Raw genomic sequence first — 12,140 nt, forward strand, 5'->3', positions numbered from 1 at the left:
AGTGCTTTGAGTCCACCTTCACTTGGGAGGGATCATAGGGGCCTTTGTGGCAGAGGGGTACCAGGGGAGAACCTAACATACCCAGGGCTCCCTCTGGCCCCGGAGTCTCTGGCCCAACTGGAGGGTTGAGGGACGCAGGGCCATGTGGAAAGGGTTCCCTGGCACTGGGCAGACCCTGTCCCTTCCCCAGTGAGCTGGGATGGGGTCTGGAGGACAGAGAGGGACAAACCTGGGTGGAGACGGCTGGGCGTTCATCTCTTGTCACCCCCAGATCTGCAGAGTCTGGCTAATCCTCAAGCCCACCCCTAGCGTGGGGCCACTGGGTTAGAATAAGTCTCCCTAAGCAACTTGAGCCTGCCGGAACTGGGGACCCAGGCCAGAGCTTCAGGGGTCTGGACCCTCCTGGTATCAGAGACCTGGGCCCCCTGTGAGTGTATGGGGATCTCTACTGGGGGCATGTCCAGGGCAGGGAGCAAGCAGAGCCCAGCCAGACCCCACTGAGCTGCACTGACTGCTGGCCTCTGCCCCCCCACCCCCACCCCCTGCCCCCCAGGCTGTCTCCCTAGCCATCCTCTCTCCCCCTCCCCCATTGAGCCTGAGGACTTGGGCTCACCCACCCCAGCTGGGAAAGTGTCCCCAGGGGGGAACTGGCCTATCTGACCCAGACCAGCAAGCTGACCCCCCAGGGTGGAGGGAGAGGCTGCAGGTGGCTCTCAGGGCCCTAGCGTGGTCCAGTCCCCTCCCCCGCCTTCCTGGCCCCGGGCGGGGTGGAGCCACAGTCTTATAAGTGTCTGGCCCAGCGGCAAAGGAGCAAACTGCAACCAGCAGTGGGAGCGGAGGTGGCTCTGCTGGCAGCGCTGGCAGACTGGTGCCCTTGGCTCCCCAGCATGGGCCCCTCGGCCTGGGCCATCTGCTGCCTCCTGGGGGGCCTCCTGCTCCAAGGGGGGCACCCCAGCCCCGGCCCCAGCCCCAGCCCCAGCGTGCCCCGTCTGCGGCTCTCCTACCGAGGTATGGCAGGGAGCGCCGTGTCCTTGTGCATGTTCCTGGGAGCCCTGGGCCCTGCGAAAGCCCCAGCTCTGGGGTCCCAGTCAGGAGGGTACAAACTCTCCCGGCACAACCCGTGGGAAGGACTTCACGGTCATTCCCTGGCATGGTGCTCTGCCAGGGAGTCTCTTGGGGTGGCCAGAGACGGGAGCCCCTGGGGGAGGAGGACAGGCCTGGGAGACAAGGCCAGGGTGGAGGTGGGAGCCACAGACTGACAGACTCAGTCTGGCCAAGCCTGCCCGCTGGGCCTGCTGCAAAGGGAGTCAGATGAGAGACTGCCAGAGCAGTGGAGATGGCAGAGAGGTGCTGAGGGCAGAGGGCAGAGGGCAGGCTGGGGGATGTGTGTGCTGATGGGGGCCTGCCCAGAGCAGGCAGTAGGGAGCAGGCGCCCCCACCCCCTTCCCCAGAGGGGTTCCTCGCCCTATCCCCACTACTTTACCCTCACCAGCCCCGTGCAGCCGCTTCCCTCTGGTCCCAAAGGGCATTCTAGTCCCCTCTTTGCCCATTCTGGTCCAGGAGGTTCCTCTGACCATCTAACCTGATTTGTTGTGCTGCTGCTGGCACAGCCTTCTCTGAATGTGTGGGGACTTTTCAAAGGAAAATGTCCCGCCCGGGCGCGGCTCTCAACAGACTCTTCTCAGGGAAACCAGAGCACTAACCGCCTTCCTCTGGCACCCCACTCTGAGGATCCTGGCCTGCTCTGGAGAGTCTGAGTGGAGGGACATGGGGCAAACTAGGAGAATCATAGTGGGAGGGTTCCTGGGGACAGCGTGATCCTGTCCTGGGAGCTTTGTTTTGGGGGAGAAGTCAGGCTACAGGAAAACCCCAATAAGTGCTGTCAGCCCTGGAGGGCTTCCTGGAAGAAGGTGTGGCATATGCAGCCTTCCTACGGGTACCCCCACCGTATCCTGCTGCCTGACCCTTCGCTCACCCCTCACTTCCACCTCCATAGCCAACTCCAAGTTCCAGGATCCTAGCCCCCTGGGGTCAGTGTCCCCAGACATCAGCCCACCCCGCCCCTGGAGTCTGAGTGGGCAGCTGCAGAGGAGAAAACCCTCTCAACACACCCCTGGCATAGAGCCTGGAGCTCCGCTGGCCACTGCCGGCCTCGCCCATACGCAGGCCTTCACCAGGTGCCCCTGTGCTGGGAACACTCTCCTCTGACTGCCTGTCCACCTGTCCTGTGGAGTCGGCCTTGCGAGCTGCCCAGCCACACACTCTTCCTCCAGGTGCCCCTGGCACTTTGCCTGGCTGGCTGCCATAGTTTCTGCCAGTGGAGCCTTTTCCTGGAGGGCAAGAGGGGACAGTGGGAGTAGGTGTTAAGTGAAAGAACACCCAGTTACGGAATGCTGGGGTAGGAGGCGGGGGGGTGGGGTGGGGGGCTCAAGATCCCTCCCCCCAATCCACTTACCCGAAGTTCTCGGCAGCCTTGTGAAAGGAAACCTTTTCCAGATGTGAATGTGTGGGGTGTGTGTGTAAACACAGAGCTGAGACCCTCCACTTCCACGCTTGCTGGCTGAGCAGAAGTCCCTGGCCCTCCCTTGCTTCCTTCCAGACCTCCTATCTGCCAACCGCTCTGCCATCTTTCTGGGTCCCCGGGGCTCCCTGGACCTTCGAGCCATGTACCTGGATGAGTACCGGGATCGCCTCTTTCTGGGAGGCCGTGATTGCATTTACTCTCTGCGGCTGAACCAGGCCTGGCCGGATCCCAGGGAGGTGAGCTGGGCTGACCAGGGCGAGGGGCTGTATGGAAGCTGATGCCTCAGAATGGAAGGTTGGGTGGGAAAACTGAGGCTGTGTGGTCAGGGATCAGCCAGCTGTGTCTTAGGTCCTGTGGCGGCCTCAGCCAGGACAGAGGGAGGAGTGTGTTCGAAAAGGAAGAGACCCTTTGGTGAGTGCTGTCTGAGGGACTCCCCCCAACCTGACCCCAGGGGGTGCCTGTGGCACGCTCCTGTGCCTGTTCTGGGAGGGGTGTGGGGTGTGGGGGACATCTGGAGCAGATTTTCATGGCTCTTGAAGGTCTGTGAAGAATGTCACCCTGATCAGCCGGACAGGGTGGAACCATGGGAGGCAGAGATGCCAGGTGACCTTCCATCCCTTCACCGCTCTCTTCCCCCAGACGGAGTGCGCCAACTTCGTGCGGGTGCTGCAGCCGCACAACCGGACCCACCTGCTGGCATGTGGCACTGGGGCCTTCCAGCCCACCTGTGTCCTCATCGCGGTCGGGCACCGTGGGGAGGTGAGCCTGGGGAGAAGTGCCGACTTCTCCTGCAGCCTGAGCCTCCCCATTGAGCCTGCGTCAGTCAGTCAGGACAGAGCGTCAGGGCCTGAAAGGCGCCTTTGTGCCAGGGAGCCGACCCCACGGGGAGGCCCTGAAGGAGAGGGCCTTCCACCCACTCCCCCACTCTGCAACTGCACGCAAAGGTCACTGCCCGGATGTCAGGGCTGGGCTGCTTTCCAGGTAACACCCCTCCCTCCTTCTCCTCCCCCAGCACGTGCTCCACCTGGAGCCCAGCAGTGTGGAGAGTGGGAGAGGACGGTGCCCACATGAGCCCAACCGACCCTTCGCCAGCACCTTTGTAGGTGGGTCACACTCAGGCTGAGGCAAGCCAGAGGGTGGGAGCTGACCCAAGGACTGGGAAAGAATGGGGCCCAGCTGCAGGGCCTGAACCTCCTCCCCTGACTCTGTGCACCCCAACCCCAGGCGGGGAGCTGTACACGGGCCTCACTGCCGACTTCCTGGGGCGAGAAGCCATGATCTTCCGGAGTGGGGGTGCCCGGCCTGCCTTGCGATCTGACTCTGACCAGAACCTCCTGCACGGTGAGCCCAGGAGTCTGCTGAGGGTGAGGCTGGTGGGGGGCCAGGAGAGCTGACGCTGGAGTGGGGACTGGAGGGAGGCCCCAACCCCACTCTGCTCCTACGACTCTAGTCTTCAGGGGGCCCCTTCTCCTCACTGGGTTCAGTCATCTGGCCTCCTATCGGCCCCCTCTCCCTAACTTCACTGTCACCCCCAGACCCCCAGTTTGTGATGGCCGCCCGGATCCCTGACAACTCCGACCAGGACGATGACAAGGTGTACTTCTTCTTCTCGGAGACTGTCCCCTCACCCGACGGTGGCCCAGGTCATGTCACCGTCAGCCGCGTGGGCCGCGTCTGCATGGTGAGAACAGTGAAAGGGCTGTGATGCTCAATTTCTCGCCATATCTCCCCTCCCTTGACTCCCCCCGAAGCATAGCAGTAGGGCAGCCGAGGCCTCTCCCCTGAAGCGTGTGGGCAGGGGGACAGGAGAGGCCCAAGGCTGACTGTGGGGTTCCCTCTCCCAGAATGACGTGGGTGGACAGCGCGTGCTGGTGAACAAGTGGAGCACCTTTCTCAAGGCCAGGCTGGTCTGCTCCGTGCCCGGCCCTGGTGGTGCTGAGACTCACTTTGACCAGCTGGGTAAGGGCGCGGGCGGGGCAGGCCTGAGTGTGGGCGTGGGCAGGGCCGAGAGTCAGTGAGTGGAGGCCTCGCCTGTGGCTTTCTCTCTCCCAGAGGATGTGTTCCTGCTGTGGCCTAAGGCAGGGAAGAGCCTTGAGGTGTATGCGCTGTTCCGCACAGTCAGGTAGGCACCAGCACTGTACCCCGGGGCGCTCTGTTGAGCCTCTGCCTCAAGGGCTGGCCTCACCGGGTCGCTGAGCTGTCCCTGACCTGGTCACTCCATGGCTGCATTCTCTGCCTCCTGCTGGCTTTGGCCTCGGTGCCCTTATCTTTGGTGTCTGCTGACCACAGGTACTGTCACTCTGTCCTGCCTGTGGGAGCAAGCTGCCCCCTTCTTACCTGTAACAGTCACCCTGACCTGATTGTCCTTGTTCGCCCTTGGCAGTGCTGTGTTCCAGGGCTTTGCGGTCTGTGTGTACCACATGGAAGATATCTGGGAGGTCTTCAGGGGGCCCTTTGCCCACCAAGATGGTCCCCAGCACCAGTGGGGGCCCTATGGGGGCAAGGTGCCCTTCCCACGTCCCGGTATGGTGAGTATCTGCGAGGGACAGCCTTGTGTGTGCATGCAGCAAGAGCAGACCAGGCTGAGCTGAGACTCCAGAGGGGCTGGGCAGGGTGAGGAGGGAGCCGAGCTCTCCTGCTTTGAGGGCTCTGAGGTTGGGGTCCCTTCGAGGTTGGCATGTCCAGGCAGTGGGGCATGGAAGCAGGAGGACCCTGAGACCCCAGGATGCTTCAGGTGCTCCTTTTGTCGCTGCCCAGTGCCCCAGCAAGATGACAGCACAGCCAGGACGACCCTTCGGCAACACCAAGGACTACCCGGACGAGGTGCTGCAGTTTGCCCGAGCCCACCCACTCATGTTTAGGGCTGTGCAGCCTCGGGGAGGCCGCCCTGTCCTGGTCAAAACCCACCTAACGCAGCAGCTGCGCCAGATAGTGGTGGACCGAGTAGAGGCAGAGGATGGGACCTATGATGTCATCTTTCTCGGAACCGGTGGGTGCGCTGAGCAGGGTGGCTGGACTGGGAGGTGTGCAGGGGTCCAAGCTACCCCTTTCTCTCCCACTGGTCCCTCCGCTCCCCCACAGACTCAGGCTCTGTGCTCAAGATCATTGCCCTTCAGGAAGAAGGCTCGGCTGAGCCCGAGGAGGTGGTTCTGGAGGAGCTCCAGGTGTTTAAGGTGAGCAGGGGCACCCCTCACGTGCACATCTGGGTATAGGGCTGGCTATGGGGTACAGGAGCACAGCACAGGAGAGGCATGGGCCTGCCTTTACCAAACCTGCGGTCAGTGGAGGGTAAATGAGGCCACTTAGTGCCACAGAGGTCTGCTGATGCTTCTAATGTGGGAGATGCAGTCTGTGAGCTGAAAGTTGGGGCATCCAAGGGGAAGATCAAGGTGAGCACCCCTTATCAAAACTTTGCCAGGTTCACATTGCTGTGAGCGGGAAGCTGAGACCCCAAGTCCCCAACAAGTTCTGCTGGCCCTTCTACAGAGTCAAGCGGTGGGGGTGGCCATCTGTCATCTGTGTCTGGGGGACGGTTGTGCCTACTGACAAGGGTGGGTGACTGGGGCAGCTGTTTCATTGCAGGGGAACAGGCTGTGGGAGGGGACACCAGATCTGTGCGCTTTTAGCTGAGCCTCCCGCTTGGAGACCAGTCCGTGCAAGGCGAGGTCTGGGAAAGACTGTGCAGCCTTAGTTGCCAAGGAGCGCTCGGGCCCAGCTGGGAGACAGGTGGCTCCCAGTCAGGCCCTGGAGGAGCTGCAAGCAGGGATGCAGGGGAGCCTGTCCCCCAGTCCACCCTTCCTGAGACTCTGCGCCCTGCCCCAGGTGCCAACACCCATCACTGAAATGGAGATCTCCGTCAAAAGGGTAAGACAGCTGCCCCTTCCCAGCACCCCTTGCTCTCGTCTATCCTGGCCTGCAGCCTTCCAGCGCTGCCCCTGGAGGCTGGGCTGCCTGGCTGGGCCCTGCAATGAGGCGGAGAACCCAGGGGTAGCAGAGACCCCATGCGTTAAACCACTGATTAAGTGAGGCTTTGTCCAGGTCAGGGGAACCCACTAAGGCTGGCTCCTGGAGGGAAGCAAAAGTGTTCTTGAAAAGAAAAATCCAGATTTTTAATCAAACAGGGGAGTCACTTGTTAGAGGAGGCTGCTGTATGTCCTTCTGCAAGTGGCGGGTTTATCTGTCCCAGTTTATCTTTGAGCTAATGCCAACTTTTGTACTAGGGTTGTATAGTGCAGTGTGAACCTCTAAGGTGAGAGGTTGATGAAAATAAAGGCCAATGGGGTAGAGGGCAAAGGTCAGCAGCAGTGAGGACATAGGGAAAGACCTGGGGTTTGTCCCCTCCCCCTCTACTGATAGGGAGTAGGTGGGTGCAAGCACTTTTTGTGTCTGAGAATGTGCTGAGAGGTCCTGGAAGACTACTTACACATGGCAGGGTCTCAGAAGCCCCAGGGGACTGACAGCGTAGCTGCTTCTGGGGAACCAGGCTCACCTCAACCTTGTGTCCCTCCCAGCAAATGCTGTACGTGGGGTCCAGGCTGGGCGTGGCCCGGCTGCAGCTGCACCAGTGTGAGACTTACGGCAGTGCCTGTGCAGAGTGCTGTCTGGCCCGGGACCCGTACTGTGCCTGGGATGGCACCTCCTGCACCCGCTACCGGCCTGGCACCAGCAAGCGCCGGTTCCGCCGGCAGGACATCCGGCATGGCAACCCTGCGGTGCAGTGCCGGGGTCAGCGCCAGGATGGTGAGTGCAGCAGCCCTGGGGCTGGCTGGGGCCTCACAAAGCCTTATCACCCTGTGGCCTGGCTTGACCTCTGTGAAATGTGGTCTCAGACTGGTTGTAACACAGGGTCCTCAGCCTCTCCAACTGTGCAGCCCCTGTCAGAATCTGTGTGTCAGGCCCGTGGGCAGGCTGGCTGCTTGGTCTGTCATAGTGGTAGGGACTCCTGGGCTCTGGGAGTCAATCGGTGGCCCCGGGGTCCTTCAGTTCCTGAGCTGAGCTAACCTCTGCCTCTCTCCAGGGCTAGTGGCGACCAGCAAGGTCTATGGCACAGAACACAACAGCACCTTCCTTGAGTGCCTGCCCAAATCTCCCCAGGCTGCTGTGCACTGGTTCTTACAGAGGCCAGGGAAGGTGGGACCTGACCAGGTGAGCCCGGACCACTGTCTCCTGTACACGACCTGAGGCCACACCCCTCCCTCGGCCCTAAGGCCTGAGCTCCAGGAAAGGGCTCTGGGCTCTGGAAGCACCTGCCAAGATCAGCCGGGAGAGGCAGTGTTAGCCCCCTGGGAGGTTAGGGGGTGGCGCCCTGTTCCTGCCATCTGGGAGCACCTGACCACATCTAGCCAGATGCGGCTGGAGCTTTTCCAGTGCCAGAGAAACTACTCCCCCCAGAAATGAGTGTGACAGACATGGAAGAGAGGGAAGGGGGTCTAGGTGGTCAGCAAGCTTCCTGTGCTTCTACATGACTCGCTCTTGAAGGAATCTCTTCCCCAGGATTCTTGATCCTCCTCTGCCCCTGTCCGGATCCCTAGCCACTGGATGCTGGTCCTTGCACCCCCCACCCCACACATTGCCTGGCCACACACTTCCTCCCTGGAGCCCAGCTGTCTGCCCAGACCCTTTCCTCCCCCATCCGGAAAGGTCTGTCAACCCCAGAGATGGTTTCAGTCTGGGGCCTGAGGATGGGTGTGGGTGGGGCAGGGTGAGGAGCCATTCTCGAGTCGCTCCCACGGCCAAGGACCGGGATGATTATGGGAGGGGCTCTCCTTCCAGCTTGGGAACTGGGGGAGGCCAGCCTTGGGCCAGCTGTTGGGCTGGGCACTGACAAGACTCCTCCAGGGGGCCAAGGCAGGGAGAGCAAGGAGATGGAGTTACACAACACTAACCGCCCAAGCAGTGCAACCTCAAGGGACAGCTATGCAGGATAGAGCCCAGGGAGGGTCTAGACCAGAGACCCGCTGGAACAAACCAGCACGCCCACCTCCTACGCTGTGATGGGCACTCAGCGCACTCCTGGCTGGGACTGTGGACTCTGCACTGTGGGGGCACAGTGGTATAAGGGGTGGTATAAGGACATCCTGCAGCTGTGGATAATGCAGAGTAGTTGTGTGTGCGTGTGTGTGTGCGTGTGTGTAGTAGAGGGAAGTGTGAGCATTGCAACTGGGGATAATCAGCACTTTGCAGGCCTGTCCCAGATCATGGGTCGGTGAGAAGCTTTGTGCAATCAGCTCACAATCTCAAGGCTGCTGACCCACTTCTGGGAAGGATAGAGTGGGCCAGGGGAAGTGCCCAAGCCCTGGGCACAAGATGGCAAATTTGGAAAAGCAGGGGCCAGAGGAGTTGCTGGTCCGCACCGTGCTCTGTCTCACCCACGTGCCCGGCAGGTGAAGACAGACGAGCGCGTCCTGCAGACGGAGCAGGGGCTGCTGTTCCGAAGACTCAGCCGCCTGGACGCGGGCACCTACATCTGCAGGACGCTGGAGCATGGCTTCTCCCAGACGGTGGTCCGCCTGGCTCTGGAGGTGATTGCAGCCACCCAGCTCCACAGTCTGTTTCCCCGCCAGCCTCGGCCAGAGGAGACCCCAGCCCAGGGAGGACTGTCCTCCACGCCACCCAAGGGCTGGTATAAGGACATCCTGCAGCTCACTGGCTTCGCCAACCTGCCCCGGGTGGATGAATACTGTGAACGTGTATGGTGCTCCTCTCGGAGCCGTGCCAAGCAGGCCAAGGGCAAGAGCTGGGCAGGGCTGGAGCTGGGCAAAAAGGTGAAGAGCCGGGGGCAGGTTGAGCGCAATCGGACACCCCGGGAGGTGGAGGCCACATAGAAGAGGGTGGAGCCGCGTGGCCCAGCAGCAGCCCCTGTCAGAGCAGAGGACCACCATGCCAGACTGTCTCCTAGAGATGGAGTCTCTGCCCCCGCCCCCAGCAGGCTGCCACAGAAAAGAGGGGGGATTGAGGGAGGGGCCCTGGGCTTGAGGGAGGGGTCCTGTTCCTGTCCTCTCTGTGCTCTCAGTCCCAGGCTGGTGCCAGCACCCGCTAGCCTGCTGGTAACCCTGTGGGACTACTATTTGTTCTCAGGGATGGACCCCAGAACACATTTCCGCTTGTGCCCACAGGGAGAGGGCTGGGTGGTTCTTTCCCAGTCTGCAGAACAATGGCCATTCTGAGAGGCCCCTAGAGTGGGTGTGAGGGTGTGTCTGAGGTGGTGTCTGGGCAGGGAGCCTTCAGACAGCCAGGGGGGCGAAGCGGCCTCCAAGTCAGCACCCATTAAGAAGACCTTAGCACCTAGTTAGGTGCTAAGAGGGTGGGACAGCAAGACACCTTCCCCAGCCGGGCCCATGCCCGCCTGATCTGCAGCTGGCTCCTTCCCACTGCCTCCCACCTCTCCTGCATCTCAGAATCACTCCTAGAAGCACAGACTGCTGGAGCTCCTGGGACCTGCAGGTGGTTTGGGCCTCACCCCTCCTTTATGAACCGAAGAGGAGGGCCTCAGAGCCTGACTTCCCTTCCCCAGGCCAGCTTTCCTGGGGTGCCCATACCTCCTGAAAGATTGCCCCTGTCCCCATCATAATCTCCATGCTGACGGGCATGGGGAGGGTGGGTTTCAGGAGAATGTCCCGTGTCCCCCCCCCCCCCCCCGAGATGGAGGGAGGAGGGCAGCTACACAGGACAAGCTAGTGCCCACAGCCTGAGAAGGTGAGAATGATCTGTGAACCAGAAGCATTTGTGGGCAGGCCAGGGGCAGGCTCTGCCCAGAGTCACAGAGACTTAAGAGGCCTCTGAGATACAGAGCATGTGGGAGGACCCCGGACGGTTTACGGGGATGCTGCAGGCATCTCAAGCACTCAAGATGGCATCAGTTAGCTCAGGAGCCAGAAAAAGTCAGGCATTTCCCACCTTGGAATTTGGTTTCCCCTAAGTAAGCATTGGCCATGCAGTTTATGAAGACTTCTCTTTTAAGAAAAACAAAACAAAACAACAAACTTCTAAGTTCTGTTGCTTCTGGGACTGAGGCTAAGATGGCCAGGTGCATCTGTCTGGCATGCAGGGAGGTACTTTTGCCATCAGCAGTGTTTCTTGGGCTAGGGAGCACGAAGGGAGAGGAGGAGAAAGAGGACTAAGTGAAAGTTGTTCCCAGCCTGCATATGAACCAGTTGGTCACGCACAAAACCAACAAGAGAGAGACAAGAGCATCAGGTTTGAGATTCCTCCCTCCCCCATTAAAACAAAGCGGGGCGGGGGGGGAGTGGAAAAACAAAAAGGAAGACAGGGCTACTTGCCCCCCTGAACTCAAACCCAGTTAGCCTGCTATTTGCGCCTTCCCTGCCCTCTGAAGAACTGGAATATGAAAGAGGCCCCTCCTCCCGCTGAGTGGCAGCTCAATTCAAGCACTGACCCCTTGACAGCACTCTGGGTAGCCTCTGGCCTGGGGTTACTGCGGCTGGGATGTCAGCAGGTAAGAGCAGAGGTGAGGACTGCAGGGCAGCGGCCGGAACAGAGGTAGAGGGAGATGGAGACCAGGAAGAGCGCGAACCCCGTGCCAGAACTGCCGCTGGCTCTGCCCTCCGACCTAGGAAGCCAGGGAGAAACACCCCGGCCATCAGTGCCTTTAGGTGGGTCCCGAGTGTGGCTGGCTCAGGCAGGCTCCTCTGGGGGAAATGGTTCTGGAAGATGGAGGGAGAAGAACTGAAAATCCTGTACACCTGTACTTGGAAAATTGAGAACAGCTTCTACCAGCCACCTCACCCCTGTCCCCACGGTACAGCGTGTCATTAAGTCTTGGGAATGCCTCTACATGTGAATTCTATTTTTGTATTCTTATTTGAGGTGGGCCTTGTGGTTTTGCTGCCTTCATAGCACACTTCTAATTACTGTTGTTACTTTTATTGTCATGATGCCTGAGTTCTGGTGAGGCTAGTGCAGTGGTCTACCACACGGTCTGCAAGCAAAGGCATGAAGTTCATATTTACATCTCATAATTATATCATTATTGTATCTGTGGTTGTTGGTTTTTTTTTTTTTTAACTAAATTGAAGGAGACCATCTTGTGAGCTGCTAATGAAGAACTTTCCCCTTCCTTTCTAGGAAGGAGGCCACCCTGGGTAGTAGTTTCTAGAGGGGAGGGAGATAGGTATCAGGGGAAGGAAGGAGACAGAGGGCTTTGTCTATGAAGCTGAGATTGCTTATTAAATTAGGAAAATCCTGCCTGGAAGACTTCTGAGCCTGACCTTAGAACTTCAGGGGGATCTTGAGCTAGGGAAAAGTGCTGGCAAAGGGCAGCTGGGCATGTAGGCAGCCCTGTTCTCTTTTTCACAATAACACTTGACTTTTGTAACAGCAATCCTTGGCCTGGTGCCTGTTTTCATCCCAAGCCACATACCAACATATATTAAGGCCACTGTGTTCTTGTCTGAGAGATGGGAGCTGTGCTGTGGGGGCTGCAACTTCTGGGGAGGGGGAGAGCCCTGTGAGTCCGGCCTCCTGGGTATGCTGCAGAAGGCACTGCTGACCACAGCGCCCACTCCCCCGTGAATCATGTCCCAGCGAAGGACAGTCTCCTCTGGCTCTGGAGGAGCACGGGGAAAGGCAGGGTGCTTTACAGACGGACATCGCTCCG

At 59.8% G+C, this 12,140-nt stretch overlaps 1 protein-coding gene across 4 annotated transcripts; it reads left to right on the top strand.

Moving 5' to 3' along the window:
* Positions 1-853: 853 nt before the first annotated feature.
* Positions 854-10,137, top strand: SEMA3G (sema domain, immunoglobulin domain (Ig), short basic domain, secreted, (semaphorin) 3G). 4 transcript variants are annotated; one of them, XM_012720544.1, is made up of 16 exons: positions 854-1,008; positions 2,600-2,760; positions 2,873-2,935; positions 3,164-3,283; positions 3,537-3,627; positions 3,749-3,865; positions 4,060-4,205; positions 4,369-4,483; positions 4,577-4,646; positions 4,908-5,052; positions 5,282-5,513; positions 5,606-5,697; positions 6,347-6,388; positions 7,036-7,264; positions 7,542-7,669; positions 8,908-10,137. In XM_012720544.1, the coding sequence occupies exons 1-16, from the start codon at positions 888-890 to the stop codon at positions 9,346-9,348; spliced, it is 2,313 nt and encodes a 770-aa protein (XP_012575998.1). In that variant the 5' UTR covers positions 854-887; the 3' UTR covers positions 9,349-10,137. The 4 variants fall into 4 exon arrangements, with proteins under 4 accessions (XP_012575998.1, XP_012576000.1, XP_012576001.1 ...); XM_012720546.1 differs by having other exon boundaries at positions 8,003-8,975; XM_012720547.1 differs by having other exon boundaries at positions 8,018-8,975.
* Positions 10,138-12,140: the final 2,003 nt, after the last annotated feature.

Source organism: Condylura cristata, unplaced genomic scaffold, assembly GCF_000260355.1.
Source record: "Condylura cristata isolate star-nosed mole 26May11 unplaced genomic scaffold, ConCri1.0 scaffold00004, whole genome shotgun sequence".
Classification (NCBI taxonomy): domain Eukaryota; kingdom Metazoa; phylum Chordata; class Mammalia; order Eulipotyphla; family Talpidae; genus Condylura; species Condylura cristata.